Raw genomic sequence first — 25,319 nt, 5'->3', positions numbered from 1 at the left:
GGCACTGTAAGCTGAGCTGCGCATGTGCAAGAGGCCGTCATCCTGGAACTCAGAGACCGGCCTGGCACTGTAAGCTGAGCTGTGCATGTGCAGGAGGCCGTCATCCTGGAACTCGGAGACCGGCCTGGCACTGTAAGCTGAGCTGCACATGTGCAGGAGGCCATCATCCTGGAACTCGGAGACCGGCCTGGCACTGTAAGCTGAGCTGCGCATGTGCAGCTCAGTTTACAGTGTTGGAGGAGAAGGCAATAAAAGCCTGCCTGCTCACAGTTTTTTTTTACAGTGGGACTTCAGTTCCGCTTTAAAATGTATCTAAACCAAATCCAAGAACGAAAATGAAATATATTGCAGCTTACCAGTAATAACCGTAGATGTAGAGACTGCATTATTTTTCTTTTTTTATAGCTTATTTTCCCCTTTATTTTCACCTGTTAATTCTTCAAATAAATATGTCCTTTCCTAGGTTGGCAACTCTATTCATTTAAACGTTTTTATATAAAAATGATTTGCTCAGTCAAAATGCTCTATTTCCTTTCAAACTATAATAGCAATATGGTATAGCAGACTTTCATTACTGTAGAAACATGTCGATTAATTGATAATGTAAAAAATATGTGTTCAGGTGAGATAATACATTTCTGGAGGAAGTGTGAAACTGATTTGTTTTTTTCCTGCTTTTATTTTACAGATAACACAAAACTTTTGGCAGCTATTCTTGGCGCTGTGGGCGGTGCAATAGCAGTTTTGCTACTAGGCCTTGCCGTTCACTACCTACTGCAAAATGGGAAAAAGGGGTTTTATGATCTTGTGAGACGAATACCAAATAATCCGCATAGTACAGAAGTTCCACTGCAGGAAAATAGCTCAGTCTAGAACTGGTAGTTTCTCATTTAAAGTGTTACTAAACCCAGGACCCTGTATTCACTATATCTGATCTCCCACAGTACACAGAACATGGAAATGCAATTATTTTAGTAAATATAAACTGCTAAATACCTTTTCTCATCAGCAGTTAGAGCAGTCTTGTAACTTCAAGAGAGCACTGGATAAAGCTTGGAGGAGGAGTTTTCTTTCTGCTGTAGGAGGATGCAGAACCCCTGACCTCGGTCTGGACAGTGCTGATAGGCCCTGTGCTGATCACATGAACTCTCCCAAGAAAAAAAAAAGTCTCTAGCAATACAAACTAAACTGAGCATGTGCATGTTTCTACAAGTTCAGTCTGTCTTATCAGGTGGACATTTGAACAAGAGGAGGGTCAGAGAAGACAGGATCAAATGGTCTTTTTACACAAAGCAGAGGATTAACCCCTTAGGTTCCACAGTGAGCATAACAAGCTTGCTTTACTGCATATACAGACTGATTTTACTGATATGGGTTTAGTAACATTTTAAGTATAATTTTCTGGCCTGTACGGTTTTGTCAGCACAGACATTTTGAATGTATAGCCTGGCCAAATACTGATTTTTATGCATACTTCACAATGCAGTTACGTCCGAGAAAAAAAACAGGCCTAGACAAAAACTTGGGACACGTCCACGTATGAACAATCTGGGTGTGAAGCTTGTATACAGAGAGGATCCTGTCTTCTAATATGTCATTTGAATTCTTTTAGGCCTGGACAATAGATTTCAATGGATCTTATCCTTTATATTTTGTACAGATCTCAATTTCTGTGTGTGTTTCTTTGGCATTGTGTAACTTACCTACACCTCCATTACTGTACCCTCCTATATATGTGTGTGTTCCTCTTCTGTATTTAATGTTTTTGCAAAATTGGCAACAAATTATTATAGTCTGGGAATAAAACTTTTTTAGAGAAAGATACTAGAGGAAAACACTAAAATTCTGAATATTACGGGATAGAATTGGCAGAGCACATGTCGAACTCTAGCACATAATAACTGTGATAAATGTGAAAAGATTTGTATACTCGATATACAAAGGATGGAGTCGGAGATAGGCAGGATAGATTAAGATACTGTTTACAAGACAGAAGGATACACAGGGTAGGTGGACGGTTGATCAGAATGGATAGATATGGAAAAATACTGTTGGGGCTATTTATAAATTCTATTGCATGTCTAAAAATAAAATATAATGAACTGGAAAGGAATCTGAGAGAATAAGAAAGGGGATAGACAGAGCTGGCAATGAGTGAAGTGGTGAGAGTAGGTAGGAAGTGAACTAGGAACGACCGATAGAATAAAATCATAGCATATAGCGGGGTCTCCAGACTTTCTAAACAAAGGGCCAGTTAGACTTTAGGGGTCTGACTGTGGATAGCGAGAGTAGAAAACATCCTGGCATCAGTGGGAGTAAACAGTGTCCCATCATTGGTGTCATTGGGGGAATAGTGACCTGTAGTTGATGTCAGCGGAAGGAATAGTGCCCCATCGGTGGTATTGGTGGGGGAGATAGTGATCTATTGTTGGTGTAAGAGTCAGAAATTATGTCCCATCATTGGTGTCAATGGGGGGAATAGTGCTCCAGGGGCTAGATAAAGGCAAGCAAAGGGCCGCTACCAGCCCTCATCTGCAGTTTCAAGCAGTGTTAATTTTGTTGATTAAAATATTTGAGTCGGCTAAAATACGACTAAAACTAAAATAATTTAGATGACTAAAACGTGACTAAAAGTAAAATGGAATTGTAGACAAAAGACTATGACAAAACCTAAATTGAAGTTTGGCATCAAAACTGGTTTGGAGGTAACTGGCATAAGGTGCAGGATAGCTACAAAAAGGACATAAATAAAGATATATGGGAAAGGATGGAACTGAAGGCTAACAGAGTAGAAACAACAAGACTGGATGGTGTAAGGACCAGTGGGGTTACCATGGGCATTGTGACATACACCATCACTGAAATTTAAGATGGAACAGATGGAATAAAAAATGTATTAGACATAAAGGAATGATCTCCTAGATTGTAAGCTCTAACAAGCTGGGCCCTCTGTTTCCTCGTGTACCAAATTGTATTGTAGCTGCAATTATTATTATTATACAGTATTTATATAGCGCCAAAGGGTTTGCTCAGCGCTGTACAACAGCAAGGGGGACAGAACATGAGACAAAACAGTAACAATACAATACACGAGGGGTTCGAGGGCCCTGCTCTTTCGAGCTCACAGTCTAGGACTACCTTCATTTTGTAAAGCGCTGAGCAAACTGTTGGCGCTATATAAATCCTGTATAATAATAATGATAATAATATTGGACACAATGACCTTTTGAGAATAAAGAATGGAAAATGCAGACTAGAACAGAAACAGAGAAGCAAATTAAGATCGAACAGGGATAGACTGGCCTTTCTCAAACTTTAAAGCTCTTAGGAACCCTGGAAATTGCTGTCCGGTCTCAGGGAACCATTGCTAAAAATTACTATATCTACAACTCATGATACATTAGTGTGATGGTCAGTGGGAAGAATGCCCCTTACGCTTGTGGTCATTGGGAAGAATTATCCCTTTATAGATACCTAAAAAGATCAATAGTATCAGTGGGATCTTATGAGAGTCAGAAATTGCTCATTGCTTGAGGAACCCCTAGCAACCTCTGGAGGAACCTTAGTGTTCCATGGAACCCTGGGTGAGATACTCTAGGATAGACAACCGGGATGGGGTACACAGATGAGATCAGAATAGGGTGGGTCAAATAACATAAGGGAGAAACAGGAAAGGACAGAATAGGAAGGGACAGAGAAGAATGAAAATGGGAAAAGGAAAATAAATGACAGGAATGGGGATGGACAGAAAAGGACAATGATGGGGGATAAATAGAATAGGACAGGAATGAGGATAGACAGCATAGGACAAGCAGAACAGGGCAGGAAAAGGGACAGAATACAGATACTAAATATAATGTGGTAAAAAATGTAATTTTTAAAAGTGACATCTACAAATAATTACAAGTATTGACAGTATTTGAGGCTATGGATATGTTATACTGTATGATGTGATCTGCTGTAATTGTTGTTACCAAATTAGGGTGCACATTGATTATGGAATGTAATCTTTTTAGAAGATATATGTAACTGTAATACTCATACCTCCTCATACAACTCGGGTTTCTCCAAGCCCTACAGTACTGATTAATATGAATGATTCAGGGTAAGGACTACACCTACACAGGCACTTTGCTAACTGTTGATTTAACTCATTGTTGGCATTCATTTGTAGCACATTAAAATCAGTACTGTGAGAGTCAAATTGTCTAACGCTACCTATAATTTGTCCTGTACATGAATTGTCCCTGTAACCCCAACCCTAACCCTCTCTAATGTAAAGGTAATCCCTTGATAGTACACTCACCTCTCCTGTGATGGGGTCCTTTACACCAGGGGTCTCCAAAATAAGTTCCAAGGGCCACATCCAGCACACAGCTAGGGTCCCTAATGTGCACACATTGAGGAGTAAGGTCAGCAGAGGCTGCCTTTGGTCATTGCTTGAACCACACTGCTCTCTATGTAATGTGGGACTCTAATGGGGATCCTGATGTAAGGGGTAACTCTAATGGGGATCCTGATGGAAGGGGGGACTCTGATGGGGATCCTGATGGAAGGGGGGACTCTGATGGGGATCCTGATGTAAGGGGTAACTCTAATGGGGATCCTGATGGAAGGGGGGACTCTGATGGGGATCCTGATGGAAGGGGGGACTCTGATGGGGATCCTGATGTAAGGGGTAACTCTAATGGGGATCCTGATGGAAGGGGGGACTCTGATGGGGATCCTGATGGAAGGGGGGACTCTGATGAGGATCCTGATGGAAGGGGGGTACTAACAGAGATTTTTTCAGCCCAGGGATATTTGTAAAATACACAATGTGGCCCTCGTACTGAAAAGTTTGCAGACCCCTGCTTTACATCAAAGATTAACACCCAGCAGCAAACAATACTAGTACTGGAATTCTGGTATGGGAATCTTTCATTTCCTCCTGCTTGTCTCCTATTGGCAAAATAATTGTAATTCAAATTCTGTGCATTTATGTGTATCTCAGAATATGTTTTTATTTCATATCCAATAGCAATGTGTGTTGTACAAAGATTTATTTTTTTAAATGTGAAAATTGTAATGTTTATACGTCCCATAAGCTAGATTATATCTGTAACTGTTAGGCCTCTTTCATGCAGGACAGGCTCCATGTTGATCAGCAAGGGATCTGTTCACTAATCCCCTGCTGAACAGAGCAGAGTGGGTAGATCACAGTGTCCACTCAGTTTCTGCAGAGTGGACACAGCTCTGCTCTATGGGTGGCCTGGAATAAATGGTCTCAGCTGTTCGTGTACACCCGACTTCCCTCTGATCTGTTCTGCCTAAACAGAGGGGGATGGATCTACTTTTGTTTGTTTTTTAGCGGACCAGATCAGATTGGACGTAGGTGGGTATAAACAGACACAAGACCGTTTACACCCGCCGATCCATAGGCGTGATTGGAGGGTCTGACCAGGTCCGCCAGAAAAACTGACAGGCAGACCTGATTGGACCCTTTGTGTGAATAAAGAACCTTACTGTATGTATCATACCTTCTGGAGCTTCACAAATCTCAGGAACCAGTTGAGAGAATGCAGCTGTTTTGTAATGTTTATCTTTAATTGTATGCAGAAGCTTCATGCCAAAGTTTCTTAAAGCGGAACTCAAAGCAAAAAATAAAAAAAGACACCAAGCCCAATTACGTAGTTCTTAAAAAAAATTTTTTAATCTTGGCTAGTATAACAACCAGAAGTCAGTATTATATTATCTTCCTATGATTAGTACTTTGAACCAATAGGGGCTTTATTGTGTTGCACAGTGATTTCAATTCAATGCGTTTAGATACTAGAAGATGAAGGGGGAGTTGTTCAGGGAGGATCTCTTCAATGTGACCTCTAATGAACAGGAAACTGAAAAGGTGTGTGGATCACAAGACTGACTGGATAGAATTTCAAAGTAGTTCTGCTTTAAAGTAAGCGTTGGCTTTTAGATTAAATGAACTTCCCTTGAGGAGTTATTCCACACAATATAGATTTTTTTTGTTAGATGCCTTTTTCTAAAGCCACCTAACAGTCCTTTATTCATTTTGGAAACTCCTGTAGCAAGATATCTACACTTTGAGTTTCCTGCCTCCTACCGTGAATGATAATGGGTCCCACTCCTCCTTTTACATTTTTGGTTTCTTTTGTATGGTAATGTAATTAAAAGGATGAGTAGAAGCATATAAGGTGGACAAGATCACTCACAACCTGGATTGGTAGGTGTGATCAGATCAAAAACTCCTTCAAGGCTATCATTTTTAGGTGGGGTGACTAGTTGAGTCTCTTCACCCCCATATCTGTACTGCACTTTCAAAGCAGACCATAGACATGTGTTGGCTGTTTTGCATTGCACATTAGACTGCAAGATTGTGTACTGGTAAAGTGTACGTGTTCACTGTATACTCAGATGGCCTATGTTAAAGCGAAGTTCCACCCTCTTTTTTAATGTCCCTCTGTTAATACTGTTCCTGTGGTGTCCAGCATTATTAGGATAATCATATATTTTTCTTAATATTGTAAATACTTTTAAATTATGTGCAAAGACTGCACTTCTAGTCCCGGACGCCTAGGCGATGACGTATGAAGGTGATTCGCAAAGTCTCCTGGGATGTTGGGTCTTGTATCCCAGGAGTCCTTTGGGATCCTAGTCAGGGGAGTATTTACCACAAGGCAAACAAGGCATTTGCCTTGGGCGGCATTTTTCAGGGGGCAGCACTGAAAAATGCCCCCTGAAATGTATTGTAAATACTTTTAAATTATGTGCAAAGACTGCACTTCTGGTCCCGGCCGCCTAGGCGATGACGTATGAAGGAGATTCGCAAAGTCTCCTGGGATGTCGGCTCTTGTATCCCAGGAGTCCTTTGGGTTCCTAGTCAGGGGAGTATTTACCACAAGGCAAACAAGGCATTTGCCTTGGGTGGCATTTTTCAGGGGGGCTGCACTGCCCCCCCAGAAGAATGGGCACATGCACTATGGGGACCAGGTGGGATCTGAGAGAGGCTGCAGGCTTCTTGATGGTGTATGCAGATCCTGACTCTTGTTCCTAGGGATATTCAGAGCTGTGAAGGTGAGTGTCTTTCTCTCTCTCCCTGGGAAGGGGGGGTGCTGGAGGTGGTTGTATGTTAGTGGAAGGCTCTCTCGGGTGGGGGGTAAGGGTGTTTGTGGGTCAATGTCAGGCTCTCTTCACGGGGGAGGGGGGTTTGGGGGTAGGATTGGTGGTGTTGGTCGGTGCCAGGCTCTCTCCCCCGGGGTGGGGGGCTTCGATTTTTTTGTTGCCTAGGGCAGCACAAAACCAAAATACATGACTGTTCCTAGTTGCTGATTTATTTATTTATGTTATTGATCCCCACATCCTGATGTTATTTGGACTCGTTTTCCCTCATCCTCATAGATCATAGTCATATCTGTATTGGTTTTTTCTTTTTTTTTTGTATACCCATTTCCTTGTCTCTGTTCTCATTATTTACTTGCTATATACTGTTTATTTTGACACAAAATTTAATAAAGACAAATTTGCCTTTAAATACTTATTCATAAACTCATGAAAAAAATTAAAGTGCCCCGATCATGGACGGGTTGTACCCTAATGCCTTTGTCCAACATTTTTATAAAAGTGTTGCCAACCATTAAAAGTTTGACTTTTATTATCTAACTGGTAAAAGAAGAAAGAAAGAAAGCTGAAGTGTGATAGTTTCAGTTAACTCGATCCTCGTAGTTGTGTCTTGTTCCTCATAGTTGTTCTCATGTCTATCAGCGGTCTTCATTTTCCAAGTATACTTTAGATTTTATGTCTCAATAAAGGGGTTTAAAAAAGACTTTCCATTCTCAACAAGAAAGTAGGTGATCACTTTTGATCATGTTGTTCAACAGTTATGCCAGCCTTCTAGACCATGGAGTAATCATTTGCATTCATGTTTGAGTGATAAACAATGTGCAGCTCCTGAAAATAAATTGAGCTGTGATGAAAAGACCACTAAGGCTAGCCATACATCAGGGGCGGACTGACCATTTGGAAACTCGTGCACTGCCCGAGGGCCCGGGGTCAGTAGGGGGCCCTATGAGATGCCCCTGGTACCTTTTTCATAGGCTTTAATGAGTTTGGGCAAGGACACAGGGGCCCCATGATCCCCTATTGCCCTAGGGCCCCATGAGTTGTCATCCTGCCCCTGCCAGACATGTATCGGTTTCTGACAGATTCCTTCTTCCACACTAAACAGCATGGATGTAGGCATCTGCCCTGACAGCTGTTGCATTCTGACAGCCGGCACCAGCGGCTGTCTAAATATCTGACTGCATATGATTGGATGAAGACACTGTTCAACCAACAATTTTGTAACTGATTTCTAGAAAACTAGAACACAAAATACTTTATTTTTAGAGTTCATTTCCAGTATCTTGTGTAGTAGTTAATTGGAATGTGGTGCCATGTAAATTGCCCACATACTATTCCAAGAATGCACTTCCAGGAAAATAGACTTTTCTCAAGCTAGGAGGTTCTGCCACCCAATTTTGACAAATTGTACATTTATACAAAACCCCATGATCAAATTGTAGTGTTTCAGGTAGCAACGGGTAGGTTTGGGGAGATTTGTGCCTTTTCAATAACTGTTTTATTCTATTTTACATGTAAAAAAAAGTACATATACTGTATGAAGCCGTCTGTCAGTAGCATTAGCACAACAGTTGTTTTTCTCCTTTAACAGCTTTATTTTCTGCTTATCCTGCCAGTAGATCTGTTACTTTTTCATTTTCTTGAACAGGGTGACAACGCTGTTTGTTCAGCAAAGAAATCACACAACAGGGTTGTTTTAAATCCACATTTAGTTTAAAATGGACTTTAAGCGAGAGGAAATACAAATTATAGCCCTGCTTAGTTGACAATAACAGACAGTAACAGTTTTTCTTTTCTTTTGGAAAAAATATTTACACATATCAATTAAAGCTGCCAGGCATCTTGGCCAATGGAAAATAATTTTTTTTTGGCAGGATCAATCAGTAATACAACTATGTTTCAAAGGGCCTTTTAAAAGAAAAAACAAAAACTGCTGTGTTAATGCTAGTGATAGACTGCATCATTCATATTTTTTATTTTGACCACCGTTCCACTTTAAGATATTTGATAAGATAATACCTGGCTGTAAATATTGTTTTGAAATGTTTTATTTAAAGGCTTTTGCAATAAAATTCTTTTTTTCTTAAAAAAAAAAGTGTGTATGTGATAATTATTATTATTATACAGTATTTATATAGCGCCAAAAGATTTGCTCAGCGCTGTACATTATAGTGGGGGACAGAACATGAGACAATACAGTAACAAAACAATACACGAGGAGTTCGAGGGCCCTGCTCTTTCGAGCTTACAATCTAGGGGGGAGGGGATAGTGGTACAGGAGGAAGTGGCTGTGGGGGATAGAGTGGTAGGAGGAGTGGAGGAGATCGGCTGTTAGGTGAGGGTGGGGTAGGCTTCCCTGAAGAGATGGGTTTTCAGGGTTCGCCTAAAGGTGAGGAGGGAAGGTGACAGTCTGATGGATTGGGGTAGTGAGTTCCAGAGGATGGGGGAAGTCCTGGAGAAGTCCTGCAGTCGGGGCGTGGGAGGTGGAGATCAGGGAGCTAGAAAGTAGGAGGTCTTGTGAGGAGCGAAGATTACGGGTAGGGTGGTATTTGGGTATCAGGTCGGATACCCAATGAATGCATAATGGTCTACATGTTGCACTAAAAATTTCTTACTTAACCCAGGACCCTGCATTCACTATATCCGGTCTCCCCAGGACCCTGCATTCACTATATCTGGTCTCCCCGGACCCTGCATTCACTATATCTGGTCTCCCCGGACCCTGCATTCACTATATCCGGTCTCCCCGGACCCTGCATTCACTATATCTGGTCTCCCCGGACCCTGCATTCACTATATCTGGTCTCCCCGGACCCTGCATTCACTATATCCGGTCTCCCCGGACCCTGCATTCACTATATCTGGTCTCCCCGGACCCTGAATTCACTATATCTGGTCTCCCAGGACCCTGCATTCACTATATCTGGTCTCCCACAGTACACAGAACATGGAAATGCAATTATTTTGGTAAATATAAACTGCTAAATACCTTTTCTCATTATCAGTATATAGCAGTCTTGTGACTTCTATCAGCAGAGTATTGGTTAAAGCTTGTAGGAGAAGTTTTCTTTCTGCTCCAGGAGGATGCAGAACCCCTAACCTCTGTCTGGACAGTGCTGTTTGGCCCTGTACTGATCACATGCACTCTCCCAAGAAAAAAAAAAAAACCTCTCTAGCAATACACACCAAACTGAGCATGTGCAGAGTGTCTCCATACAATATGCCCTATCAGGAGATAAGAGGGGGACACTGGAAGAACAGGAGGATCAGAGACATCTGGATCAAACAGCATTTGTACACAATGCAGAGGATTAACCCCTTAGGTTCCACAGCGAGTATGACAAGCATGCTTTACTGCATATACAGACTGATTTTACTGTTGTGGGTTTAGTAACACTTCAAAGTAAAATGTTCTCTTTTCTCACTACAACCACATTCCAGTTAATGTTTTCCTAATGCAGTGTTAAGAAAGAAAAATAAGACTCTAATGGCTTCCAATGGGCAAGATTAAAGGAGAAGTACAGCCAAAGCATGTTTGACTGTACTTCTCCTGTGGATCACAGGAGTAAAGTTTGTTCTGCACTCCTATGACCCGCTTCAAGCCGACAGCAGGCTACAGTCCGCTGTCGGCTGACGTCACTCAGCCGGTCCAGGCTGGGGAATGATCCTGACTTTAAAGTCAGGATCCACCCAGATGTCTGGACCGGCACCTGGTTCAGCCTCGCAGTGAGCCGCTGAGATCCTGAGCCAGCCGCTCCCTCCCCCTCCACAGCCCAGCACTCCAGTGAGCCCTAGAGGGGCAGAGCAGACAGCGATGACTGACAGTCACTGCTCTCTGCTCAGAGCGGCAGGGAGAACTGAGTGATCAGCAGTGTCTGATCACTCAGTTCTCCCCCTTAGAGCCTGCAGGGCATCAGATCGATGCTGCATCCACCGGGGTAAGTATGATTTAAAAACAACCTCGTACTTCTCTTTTAAATATTTACATATGCCAGGTGTGGTTATTTGGAAAAAAACAGGACGATTTTACACATTTTAAATTGGCAATTTTTAAGATCATCGCACAGGAACCTTTTTGTTCTGGAAAAAACATGCCTACTAAGATCAGTAAAATTGTTTTGCCCTTGTGAATGTATTCCTGATAACAAAGACATGTTGTTGCCCACAGTAGCCAATCAGATTTTACTGGAATAAATAGACTCCTCTACGTACATCATGTGAAGTGATTGGTAAGGAATGCTCTAGTCCTCGGCAGTTTCTCTATCATTCTCCCATGTAATAATGGATTATACAATATTTTTGTCACATTTATAAGACTAGGCTGCAGAATCATCAGCTTTTGCAAATGGGAAACATGGAGTAACTGCACATGTATCAAGGCTCCATGCACACTAGCATTTTTTTCTGCTCGTAGAAGCTAAATAGTGTTCTCCTTTGTGTCCATGCACACTACTTTAAGCTGTTAGCATTTTTTGAGTTTCAGCTTCTAGGAGCAGAAAAAAAATTGTTTTTGCAGAGTTTTTGGAGTATTTTTCCAGCAGAAAAAAAATGCTAAACGCTCCTAAAAGCTTTTTTCTAGCTTTTCTCTTTTTTTATGTACCGTAAAATTGCAAATAAAATGCTGACACTCCTAAAGCTACTAAAATGCTACTAAAAAACACTATTACCAGCATTTTTTTAGCTTAAGAAAAACGCTAGTATGCATGGAGCTTAAAGTGGAGTTCCACTCGACCTATCAAAAAATAAAAGTCAGCAGCTACAAAAGCTGTAGCTGCTAACTTTTAAAAAACAGCCACTTACCTGTCCCTCTGTCCCATGGTGTGTGTCCCGCAGCTTGTTTTACCGGCTGTCCTGTATTCCAGGAGGCCGGCATCTTTAGTGTGGGCACCCGGCTGTGATAGCTTGCGGCTTCATAGCCAGGTACCCACTACGCATGCGCGAGTAGTGCTGCGCTTCATGAATGGTCCTGTAGTCTTTTGGAACCTGCCACGTGTCGCAAAAGACTACAGGGAGGGAAGGAGGGAGGATACCTTCTGCTTTTGATCCCCTAGGCGATCGGACTGGAAGTGGGAGCGGGTACCTGTCAAATTCGGGTACCTGCTCCCCAAAGGTGCCAATCCTTAATGGGGAGCGGGAGAGCAGTCCTTAAAGCAGAACTTCCCCTTTTGGGTGGTGCTCCGCTTTAAATGCTGTAACTATGTGATCACTACATCGGGCAGGAATGGTGGAATGGTGGAGTGCATGTTGTATGAATGCCCATCCACACTACTACTCATGAACATTATTGCAACATACAGCAGTGCACATTGCGTCTGTATCTTTCCTTGAAAAGTTGAGTTTAGCTCCCAAGAACCCCATTGGTCCCTTAAAAGACATAAGAGACAATGTCTAGTCTTAGGAGGCAAGAGGGGCTGACGAAGTAACTACAAACAGAAAAATAGTAACTTTATCTAGCTGAAGAAGGACAGAGAACAAGAAAGTTATCTCATGTTCACAGGACATTTGTTACATTGTAATGTGTTCACCGTCTGTCCAAGAATGGGAGTGACATGTAGCGTATAGTTGGAAAGCAACATTGTATTTCCTTAACCCCCCTGGCGGTATTCCCGAGTGTAGCTCGGGGTAAAATTTGAGTACCAAAAGCGGTAACCCCGAGCTACACTCGGGCTTACCATGCGGCGTTGCTCAGGGGGTCCCTGCAGCACTTACCTTGTCCTTCGCTCCCGTGATGTGTCCCCTGCAGCGTCCCCGGCCATCTCCTCCGGCCGATGCCGGCATCTGGCTTCCGTGTTGTGGTCCCTGTGACGTCGGGACGTACAGGTGCTGGAACCGGCGGCAAATTTGAAATTTTTAAAAAATTTCATTTTTTTAAAAATGATTATTACTAGTAGAGATGAGCGAATCGAACTTGGCGAAGTAGAATTCGTTTCGAATATTAGGAAAAATTCGATTCGCACCGAATCCGAAAATTAGCAAACTTCGGATGCACGAATCGAATTTTTCCCGATCGGCCGATTTTCATCCCTTCTACAGCCGGCAAAAAGTGTCCCTGCAGAGAGCTCCGCTATTTCTGACAGTTCTCTGACAGTTCCTTCACATTTACAGCGGTTGAAACATTGTAACTATTTGTTTCCATTTAGGATACAGATGTTTTTATTCAGAAACAAATAGATACAATGTTTCAACCGCTGTAAATGTGAAGGAACGGTCAGAAATAGCGGAGCTCTCTGCAGATACACTTTTTGCTGTACTGGAATTCTTCTTATTTTCATCCTACTTCTTCTTCTTCTTCTTCTTCATCCTCATCCTCATCATCTTCTTCTTCTTCATCCTCATCCTCTTCTTCTTCTTCATCCTCATCCTCTTCCTCTTCTTCTTCTTCTTCTTCTTCATCCTCATCCTCTTCTTCATCCTCATTCTCTTCTTCTTCTTCTTCTTCTTCATCCTCATCTTCTTCTTCTTCTTCATCCTCATCTTCTTCTTCTTCTTCATCCTCATCTTCTTCTTCTTCTTCTTCATCCTCATCTTCTTCTTCTTCTTCATCATCATCCTCATCCTCTTCTTCTTCTTCCTCATCCTCATCTTCTTCTTCTTCTTCTTCTTCTTCTTCTTCTTCTTCTTCATCTTCTTCTTCATCTTCTTCTTCTTCATCTTCTTCTTCATCATCTTCTTCTTCATCATCTTCTTCTTCATCATCTTCTTCATCATCATCTTCTTCATCATCTTCTTCTTCTTCTTCTTCTTCTTCTTCTTCTTCTTCATCCTCATCTTCTTCTTCTTCTTCTTCTTCCTCATCCTCATCCTCTTCTTCTTCTTCCTCATCCTCTTCTTCTTCTTCATCTTCTTCTTCTTCATCTTCTTCTTCTTCATCTTCTTCTTCTTCATCTTCTTCTTCTCCTTCTTCTTCTTCATCCTCATCTTCTTCTTCTTCTTCATCCTCATCTTCTTCTTCTTCATCCTCATCTTCTTCTTCTTCCTCTTCATCCTCATCCTCTTCTTCTTCTTCCTCATCTTCTTCTTCTTCTTCTTCATCTTCTTCTTCAGAAATAGCGGAGCTCTCTGCAGATACACTTTTTGCTGTACTGGAATTCTTCTTATTTTCATCCTACTTCTTCTTCTTCTTCTTCTTCTTCTTCTTCATCCTCATCCTCATCCTCTTCTTCTTCTTCATCCTCTTCTTCTTCATCCTCATCCTCTTCCTCTTCTTCTTCTTCTCCTTCATCCTCATCCTCTTCTTCATCCTCATTCTCTTCTTCTTCTTCTTCTTCTTCTTCATCCTCATCTTCTTCTTCTTCTTCATCCTCATCTTCTTCTTCTTCTTCTTCATCCTCATCTTCTTCTTCTTCATCCTCATCCTCTTCTTCTTCTTCCTCATCCTCATCTTCTTCTTCTTCTTCTTCTTCTTCATCTTCTTCTTCTTCTTCATCTTCTTCTTCTTCATCTTCTTCTTCTTCTTCTTCTTCATCTTCCTCTTCTTCTTCATCATCTTCTTCTTCATCATCTTCTTCATCATCATCTTCTTCTTCTTCTTCATCCTCATCTTCTTCTTCTTCTTCTTCCTCATCCTCATCCTCTTCTTCTTCTTCCTCATCCTCTTCTTCTTCTTCTTCTTCTTCATCTTCTTCTTCATCTTCTTCTTCTTCTTCTTCTTCTTCATCTTCTTCTTCTTCATCTTCTTCTTCTCCTTCTTCTTCTTCTTCATCCTCATCTTCTCCTTCTTCTTCTTCTTCATCCTCATCTTCTTCTTCTTCTTCATCCTCATCTTCTTCTTCTTCTTCCTCTTCATCCTCATCCTCTTCTTCTTCTTCCTCATCTTCTTCTTCTTCATCTTCTTCTTCATCATCTTCTTCTTCATCATCTTCTTCTTCATCATCTTCTTCATCTTCTTCTTCTTCTTCTTCATCTTCTTCTTCATCTTCTTCATCTTCTTCTTCTTCTTCTTCATCTTCTTCTTCTTCTTCTTCATCTTCTTCTTCTTCTTCATCTTCTTCTTCTTCTTCATGTTCTTCTTCATCTTCTTCTTCATCTTCTTCGTCGTGCCCCGTGACTGCCCAAATGAGTGAAGTGTGCGGTGATTCTAAGATCGACAGCACTCATCTGCATGTCATACTGACTGACAGTATTATTTCTCTTCCCCAGCAGACTCCAAGGGCATTTAAATTAAAGGTACAGTGTTCTGCACTAATATAAAGGCTCTATGAAGCCTAGAAACACCCTTTTAATAAGTTAAATTCGCAGCGAATAAATTTGCATCGAATCGAATTTATTCCGCAAATTCGGCGAATCAGCCGAATCGAATTTTTGAATAATTCGCTCATCTCTAATTACTAGAGATGAGCGAATCGAACATGGCGAAGTGGAATTCGTTTCGAAGATTAGGAAAAATTCGATTCGCGCCGAATCCGAAAATTAGCAAACTTCGGATGCACGAATCGAATTTTCCCAAAAATGGCGGCGACATGTGTGGCGACGGAACGGGGATCTCTGGGAAGGCGCGCAGACAAGGCGCCCTGACCCATAATGCATTTATTCATGACATGTGATCACATTAGCCAATCAGCAGCCAGCCAGCCAGCACTGTGTAATGGTGGAGCTATAAATCGCGGCCATCTTAGAATTCTCCATTAGCCTCCGGTCATTCAAGAGAGACAGACCTGTCTGTATTAGGGACAGAGTTAGGGCCACAGAGACTTTAGGGCCACAGAATCGTTACTCAGGGACACAGAATCGTTACTCAGGGACACAGAATCGTTACTCAGGGACACAGAATTGTTACTCAGGGACACAGAATTGTTACTCAGGGACACAGAATCGTTACTCAGGGACAGACACAGAATTGTTACTCAGGGACACAGAATTGTTACTCAGGGACACAGAATCGTTACTCAGGGACACAGAATTGTTACTCAGGGACACAGAATCGTTACTCAGGGACACAGAATTGTTACTGAGGGACACAGAATCGTTACTCAGGGACACAGAATCGTTACTCAGGGACACAGAATTGTTACTCAGGGACACAGAATTGTTACTGAGGGACACAGAATCGTTACTGAGGGACACAGAATTGTTACTCAGGGACACAGAATTGTTACTCAGGGACACAGAATCGTTACTCAGGGACACAGAATCGTTACTCAGGGACACAGAATTGTTACTCAGGGACACAGAATCGTTACTCAGGGACAGACACAGAATTGTTACTCAGGGACACAGAATTGTTACTCAGGGACACAGAATCGTTACTCAGGGACACAGAATCGTTACTCAGGGACACAGAATCGTTACTGAGCGACACAGAATCGTTACTCAGGGACACAGAATCGTTACTCAGGGACACAGAATTGTTACTCAGGGACACAGAATTGTTACTCGGGGACAGACACAGAATTGTTACTCAGGGACACAGAATTGTTACTCAGGGACACAGAATCGTTACTCAGGGACACAGAATTGTTACTCAGGGACACATAATCGTTACTCAGGGACACAGAATTGTTACTCAGGGACACAGAATCGTTACTCAGGGACACAGAATTGTTACTCAGGGACACAGAATTGTTACTCAGGGACACAGAATCGTTACTGAGGGACACAGAATCGTTACTCAGGGACGCAGAATCGTTACTCAGGGACGCAGAATCGTTACTCGGGGACACAGAATCGTTACTCGGGGACACAGAATCGTTACTCGGGGACACAGAATTGTTACTCAGGGACACAGAATCGTTACTTTCTGCTTCACAACCACTATTGAATTAAAGAGTATGTCAGACAACACGCAGAGTAGTGGCAGAGGAGGCAATGTTTCAGGAGCGAGCAGACGTGGCAGCAGAGGAAGGGGTCGAGGCAGCACTAGTCGCAGCCAGAGGCCAGTGCTCCCGGTGTCATCCAGCGGTCGTGTCTCCACCGACAACCCTGCCGTCATCGATTGGTTGACTCGGTCGTCTTCCTCTTCCCAGGTCACCTCTGACACCTACAGCCAACGGTCGGTGGGTACGTCAGACACAACCGTTAGTTGGCATGGCCCGGGAGCAAGCCCACTGAAATCACGTGTCCTCTACCTGCCCCTGTCCTTTGGTGTTCCCTCACCAAGCGAAGTATCGCATGCTGTGGGCTCAGCCCCACTGTACAGTGAGGAAGAGCTAACAGAGTGCGGTCAGGAACGGGGGGAGACATCCGCCTCTTCAGCAGCCAGGCGAAGAAGTACTGGCGAGGAGAGTGGCTCGGTAGCCGGTCTAGAGACAGGTCTGTCTCCTGACCCACACGCAGCCGAGGGGGCTAGTAGTGACGCGGAGACCCTAATTGATGATGATGAGGCTGATTGCACTTGGCAGCCTCGTCGTCATCAGGCTATTCCTTCCGCATCATCAGGAGAAGAGGGTGCCAGCTTGCCAGCGAGCAAAACAGTCGGTGGGTTGCCCAGGAGGCAGCAGGGTCGCAGCAGTGTCAGTGGAGGCAAACGGCCACAGAGTAGAGCACCAGCTCCACTGCAGCCTACCACCACGGCCAGTAGTGGTGCCGGTGTGCACGGAGGAAGTAGCAGTCAGCCAGTGAGGAGTAGCGGGGGCAAAGTTTCCTACTCGGCGGTGTGGCAATTTTTCGTCAAGCCGCCCGAGGAAGTAAACGTAGCCGTATGTCGACTATGTGGCCAGAAAGTCAAGCGTGGCCAGGGGGCCCATGTTGGGACTACAGCGTTGCGTCAGCATATGCAGCGTCGCCATTCGGTGGCCTGGGAAAACCGTGATAAAGATACGGCGGTTCTGCCTGCCCCAGCCCCCGCTCCATCACCCGCTCCGTTACTTGCTCCGTCACCCGACGTCAATCGCCCTCTATCAGCCAGTCAAGGCTCCAACACCTCTGCTGAGGGGAGTTGTCGCTCGTTGGCATCTTCCGCTCGTTCAGATGCTCCTTCTCCTGCTACTCCTCTTCACGGATTCCGTCAGCAGTCTTTCTTGGAATCCGTTTCCAAGAGACAACAGTTTGCGAGCACGCACCCGACGGTGCAAAAGCTGAACGTCCTCCTGTCCAAGTTGCTGGTGCTGCAGTCCCTCCCTTTCCAAGTGGTGGACTCAGCACCTTTCCGAGAAATGATGGCTTGTGCCGAGCCGCGGTGGAGAGTGCCAAGCCGGCATTTCTTCGCCAAAAAGGCAGTGCCAGCCCTGCATTCACATGTAGAAGAGATGGTGGGCCAGTCTTTGAGCATGTCGGTCTCTGCCAAAGTGCACGGCAGCGCCGACGTGTGGAGCTGTAACTACGGTCAGGGACAGTACATGTCATTTACGGCCCACTGGGTGAACGTGGTGCCGGCACAGCCGCACCAGCAACTTGGACAGGTCACGCCGCTTTTGCCTCCACGTTTGCATGTCCTTGGTCCAGCAAAGATGTCCGCCTCTACCACCTCTTCTTCCGCCGTGTCCTCAGCCGCCACCCCCGTGCCAAGTCCCATTACCCGACCGGCATATCACATGTGCAGGGCGCAACGGTGTCACGCTGTGCTGCACCTGGTATGCCTTGGCGAACGTAGTCACACAGGGGAGCAACTTCTGAGTGTAATGAACAGAGAAATCGACAGATGGCTGTCTCCGCGCAAACTGAAAATCGGAACCATGTTGACCGACAACGGAAAGAACATGGTGTCTGCTCTGCGTCAAGGAAGGTTGTGCCATGCGCCATGCATGGCTCACGTGTTCAATCTGGTTGTCAAGCGGTTCCTAAAATCCACCATCCCACTGCAAGACATCCTTAAAATGTCACGTAAACTTTGCATGCATTTCAGCCATTCCTACACCGCAAAGCACACCCTCCTTGAGCTGCAGCGGCAGAACGGAATTCCACAGCATCGCCTGATCTGCGACATGCAACAAGGTGGAATTCAACCCTACATATGTTAGACCGCCTTTACGAACAGCAAAAGGCCATCACCGATTTCCTGATGTTACAAGCGGATAAAGGTACTCCCCTGTGTAACTTAGATGTCAGCCATTGGCAGCTCATGCGTGACACCTGCCGCTTGCTCAGGCCCTTTGAGGAGGCCACGCTATTCGTGAGTCGGCAGGACTATGGGATGAACGACGTCATTCCTCTGTTGCACGTCCTGGAACAAATGCTGTTAACAATGGCTGGTCAGGGTGCGGTAGACGTGGCGCACAGATCTCAATGCCACATGACCCCTGTGGGGGCAGGACAGGAAGAAGAGGAGGAGGTAGAGGAGGACATTGGTGCTCAGGAATTATTGAGTGAAATGGGTGGTTTTTCCACTCAGCGGACAGGAGTGGAGGAGCAGGAGCATCTGGTAGAGGAGGAGGAGGAGGAGACAGAGGACCCAGATGCACCGTGGCAGTATGCTGTGGAGATGGAGGCAGGGAGTCCCTCGCATTCCTTGGCACAAATGGCCCATAGCATGCTCGGTTGCTTGCGTAGCGACAGCCGAATAATAACCATCAGACAGAGGGATGACTTTTGGCTGTCCACCTTGTTGGACCCTCGCTACCGTTCAAAAATGGTGGCCTTTTTCACACCTGCTGAGAGGGAGGCCAAAATAAAGTACTATAAAAACCACCTATGTAGTCAGTTGGTCTCTGCCTTTCTGCGCCAACGTCCATCCTCAGACACTGTGGGCCCTGTGCGCTCGCGTTCCGCTGCCATGGCAGCAGGGGAGGGGTGGGGTGGTAGGAGCAGTGGCAGCTCCACCAGCAGCGGCTGCCTCAGTCTGCAGTCGATGATGAGTAGCTTTCTTCACCAGCGCAGTGAGGAAACTACTAACCAGCCGCAGCAGCAGCAGCATCAGGTGGACCTGGAGCAGGAGCTCAAACAACAGGCTTGGGCCTACTTGGACAGCACCCTGCCAACCGAGGTAGACAATCCCCTTGACTACTGGGCAACGAAACTTGACCTTTGGCCCCAACTAGCTGAATTTGCCCTTGAAAGGCTGTCATGCCCGGCCAGTAGCGTGGCATCGGAGCGCGTGTTTAGTGCGGCAGGAGGTATTGTAACTCCGCGGAGGACACGACTGTCCACCCAAAGTGTGGAGAGACTCACGTTTGTGAAAATGAATCAGGCGTGGATTAGTCTGGATTTCAAACCACCAGTTCCTGACACAACTGACTAAATCCGCCATGAATCATGCCCCAAACATGTTATTATTTTTAACATAGGCCTCTGTATGGCCTTCAATTTAAGCTGCTTACGCTTCGCCACTCTGCCATGGGCCCCTGTACCGCCTCCTCTTGCTGCTGCCAGGTCCAGAGTGTGTCATGGGTCCCTGTACGGCCTCCCATTGCTGCTGACTTCATCGCCAGACTCTGCCATGTGCCACTTTCAGGTCTCCTTACACTGTTGGTGGGTTCCATTTTGTGATAGGGTGCTGTATGGCCTTCCATTGCTGCTGCCTCCACCGCCACCCTGCGCCATGTGCCTCTGTCGTCTGCTCACGCTGCTGACGGCTTCCGCTTTTTAACCGAGGCCTGTGTTTGGCTTCCGAATACTGCTGCATCCACCGCCACCCTGCGCCATGTGTCTCTGTCGTCTGCTCACGCTGCTGACGGCTTCCGCTTTTTAACCGAGGCCTGTGTATGGCTTCAGAATAATGCTGCCTACACCGCCACCCTGCGCCATGTGCCTCTGTCGTCTGCTCACGCTGCTGCCAGGTCCATACTGATTCATGGCCCCCTGTACCGGCTCCTCATGAACGTGGTTCAGCGGGTTTGCATCATTTAACGGCAAATCGTTGACAAACGCTGGGACGTTCAGTGTTGTGCGCATTAAGCCAGACACCAAAGGGCAGCACAGACCTGTTATTACTCGCTCAAGCATGGCTGAACAAAACCAGTCTCTACCACAAATTGGACCCAGACCTGCCCAGGGTCTCGTAAGTAGATTGCACGGAGGAGTAGAGTTCGTTATTGGAATTAACTGTGAGGAACTTTTAAACCTAGGCCTGTGTATGGCCTTCAATTGATGCTGCTTCTGCTCCGCCACTCTGCCATTGGACTCTTGATAGTCGACGACTATGAAGTCAGCAGCAATGGGAGGCCGTACCGCCTCCTCATGCTGCTGCCAGGTCCAGAGTGTGTCATGGTCCCTGTACGGCCTCCCATTGCTGCTGTCTCCATCGCCACACTCTGCCATGTGCCACTTTCAGGTCTCCTCACACTGCTGGTGGGTTCCATTTTGTCATAGGGTGCTGTATGGCCTCCCATTGCTGCTGCCTCCACCGCCACACTGTGGCTCCACACTCTGGTTTTGGCCCCGTGGCTGCCCAAATGAGTGAAGTGTGCGGTGATTCTAAGATCGACGGCACTCATCTGCATGTCATACTGACTGACAGTATTAGTTCTCTTCCCCAGCAGACTCCAAGGGCATTTAAATTAAAGGTACAGTGTTCTGCACTAATATAAAGGCTCTCTGAAGCCTAGAAACACCCTTTTTATAAGTTAAATTCGCAGCGAATATATTCGCCTCGAATCGAATTTATTCCGCGAATTCGGCGAATCAGCCGAATCGAATTTTTGAATAATTCGCTCATCTCTAATTATTACATAGTAAAACATTGCTGTTTCAATGCATTTCACATACATTTTGTCCCTACTGCTTTCTCCTGTGCCCTGCCTGCATTTTGACTGTTCTTTCTGCCTGGAAACTTAGAAAAGTCCATGGCGTCCAAAAAGCGTCCCTTTACGTCAAAAGTGGTTTTAGACCGGCTAGAGAACAGCGATAGTAAATCAGAACCACTTGCAGAATTGAGTGATAATGATTCGTGGAGAAATACGTCATCAGACACTGAAAACGATTTTGCGACTTGGCTCAGCGATGTGCGAATTTGCCTCTGTATTTCAAATTTCAGTTTTTTTGGTTTGATTATATTACTGAATTAAATTTATTATTATATTATTATTTTTTATGATTATTTATTAAATTATAATTTATGATTTCGTGTTTCAAATTTTATCATACCCGGGATGTTTACTAGACTCTTGTTCGTACAGATTTCAGTGAGTTATTCCTAAAAATTACAGCCTACAATAAAAAACTACATATATCCATGCAAAAAAAATGGCACCGCTTTCAGCACAAAAAATCGGAAATAATCATACCGCCGAGGAGGTTAAGTAAACATCGGCAGAGAAGATTAGAATGTATTAGAATCACGGCCCCAAAAAGATGGCTGCGCACATGTTAACTACAATAAAATAGAGGACAGCCAGTATATAAAGACTGAATGGAGAAGTGAATCCAAATCACAACCCCCTGATCAAGCCGCGTGACCAGCGGCGTAACGCGTAGGGGAGGGGCTACGATGTCACTGGCCATTTGAGGATGACAGGTCTACACAAGGCAGGCAGTGTTTGGCATGCTGTTGATGTATTGTTGGTGATATAAAAGCGGTTTTTACACTATTTATATTTGAGTGCAACTGGTACTTAAATAGAGCACTGTTTTTTAAAAAGATAAAGCACTATTTTTAGCAATTTTCTTTCCACTGAGGGCACCTGCCAAGGAAAGGAAAGCAGGAGGTAAGCAGTATAAGAGTAAGATCCCAGCAGGAGTAGGAGACGGGAATCAGCCTGAGAGGGACTCACCACTCTTCATATGGTGCAACAAACATCAGTCCCATTAAGTGGGCAAAAAGCGTTATTAGCCTGTTACAGGCTAATCTGGAGGTGAGCGCACATCTTATACTCATTAAGGAAGTCACCTGGAATTATTGATTTGATTTGAATCACTGGGAAAAGTCATATATATTTTTCATTGAAGACTGATTAATTTTTATATTTTTTTGTATGATGAGCACAGGATGACATTTTGATTTCACATGATTTTCTGTTTTTCACAAGTTTATTAATATTGATTTTTTTATATATTTATTGGAAATATGTATTGATTTAATAATCAAAGAAGGAGCGCAACATATTGTTTTTATGTCCACAGGTAGCATTTTTTCTGAAACGGCTTTCTTAAGCGAATTGATTCCTCCATATATACTAAACAGCTCGGATGAAGGAAACTCCCCTGGCGGCTATTGTATTCAGCGGCTGACAGGACCCATGACTGCTGAATCCATAAACAGTGGCCACATCAGGATGGGTGCAGCCATTGTTCAGCCTATAACTTTCCAACCAGCTTCTTTGACAAAAGTCTATTGAAAACTTGAACTGGGAGGCACCAGCAGGGCAACCCGCAGCCTGAATTTTGGATGATTCAGTAGAAATTGGCTGATATTTGAACAGTGTATGGCCAACTTTACCCACCTTATATTCAAAAATAAAATAAACGAGTGCTGGGTGAATGAAAATATATTGAAAAGCTGCTTGCATAAAAGGTGAACCTCTGGGACCTCTTCATAAAATATGTAAACATAAATATATGCAGCGCTAAAAGCATCAATTAAAATATAGAAAAATAATGACAGTAAAAACAAACCAAGTGTGAACAGCGCTGAAAACAATATCTATCTCATGTATAAAACGTCAAAGGTGCATATAGTGACATGAGTGACAAAGTCAATCTATCCAATGGTAGTAATGCATGGTGAAAAATCCGTGACTCCTGTGGCTGTGAGAATGGATGTGGATTACACTAACCAGATAGCGCAATCTCTTGCGCATTGGAGTATATTAAGACCAACTCCTGGTCATCTGGATCTGGAACACTGCAGTGCAAAGGGTCATCAGGCCACCAACATCCACGTAATGCACATCAGAGGAGGGTCACCAATCTCCAGATATTCAGTCATCAGCCACCAGGGGGATTATACACGTTATTATATGCAGGTCAGCAGAAATCACCTTAACCCCCCTGGTGGTATTCCCGAGTGTAGCTCGGGGTAAAGTTTCAGTACAAAAAGCGGTAACCCCGAGCTACACTCGGGCTTATCATGTGGCGCTGCTCAGGGATCTCTTCTCCACTTACCTTGTCCTGCGCTCCCGCGATGTCCCTCCTGCAGTGTCCCCTGTAATGTCCTCCGGCGGATGCCGGCATCTGTCTTCCGGGTTCCGTTCCCTGTGAGTGTCGGGACGTACGGGGGACGGAACGGCAGGAAATTTGAAAATGACAAAAAGTGACATTCACTAAAATCACTAAAATCACATAGTAAAACATTCCTGTATCAAACCATTTCACATACATTTTGTCCCGAGTGCTTTGTCCTGTGCCCTGCCTGCATTTTGACTGTTCTTTCTGCCTGAAAACTGAGAAACGTCCATGACGTCCAAAAAGCGTCCCTTTAGGTCAAAAGCGGTTTTAGACCAGCTAGAGAACAGCGATAGTAAATCAGAACCACTTGCAGAATTGAGTGATAATGATTCGTGGGGGAAATTCGTCATCAGACACTGAAAACGATTTTGCAACTTTGCTCAGTGATGTGCGAACTTGGCGCTATATTTCACATTTCAGTGTTTTCGGTTTGATTATATTATTGAATTAAATGTATTAATATTATATTATTATTCTTTATGATTATTTATTAAATTGTAATTTCGTGTTTCAAGTTTTATCATACCCGGGATGTTTACTAGACTCTTGTTCGGACAGATTTCAGTGAGTTATTCCTAAAAATGACAAGCCTACAATAAAAAAAATACATATTTCCATGCAAAAAAAGTACCGCTTTGAGCACAGAAATATGGACATAATCAGACCGCTAGGGAGGTTAAGAGACGGGGGGCTCGCAGGAAAAACAAGCCCAAGAGGGAAGTCTCCAATAGTGAAGTAGTTTTTATAAAGTATTGGACATGAAAGACAGGTAAATAGATTTACATCTGAAAATACCAAGATGGCCGCCGGCCGTCCATGTGAGCCGTGCGGAGTGTAGTCACTACTTAGGGGCAAATCCCCTAAGGTGCCCCTGATGACTGAATATCTGGAGATTGGTTGCCCTCCTCTGATGTGCGTTACCTGGATGTTGCATACCCACCTTATATGTTTCTTTTTGTGTGAATATTATATATATAAATTTATGTATTTTTACTGAGCTACCGAGGCACCAACAGGAAAGCTCTGGTCTGTGTCCAAATAATTAAACAATTAGAATGTGAGCAGACAAAAGCAAGTTATTCAGATATGATTATAAATAAACTTCCGTTAAGCAAAATCTGTGAAGGGGAGGTCCAACGTTACAGGAAACAAAGTGAGGTTCAGAAATTCCACTTTACATACCACAAGATACAGCAGTCTGAGCTACGGGGGATCAAAGAGAGAAA

At 44.1% G+C, this 25,319-nt stretch overlaps 1 protein-coding gene across 1 annotated transcript in view; it reads left to right on the top strand.

The window, feature by feature from the left end:
• LOC149441198 (intercellular adhesion molecule 5-like) overlaps positions 1-9,214 on the top strand; it is a 73,333-nt gene extending 64,119 nt beyond the window's left edge. The window contains exon 8 of the mRNA XM_089657639.1: positions 689-9,214. Coding sequence (XP_089513765.1) covers positions 689-873 — 185 coding nt within the window. The 3' untranslated portion in view covers positions 874-9,214. The remainder of the gene's footprint in view (positions 1-688) is intronic.
• Positions 9,215-25,319: the final 16,105 nt, after the last annotated feature.

The sequence above is a fragment of the Staurois parvus genome, unplaced genomic scaffold (assembly GCF_062004578.1).
Source record: "Staurois parvus isolate SC_StPar_1 unplaced genomic scaffold, SC_StPar_1.0 ptg001014l, whole genome shotgun sequence".
Lineage (NCBI taxonomy): Eukaryota > Metazoa > Chordata > Amphibia > Anura > Ranidae > Staurois > Staurois parvus.
The sequence above is the reverse complement of the archived record's forward strand: the minus strand, read 5'-3'. Positions and strand labels throughout refer to the sequence as shown.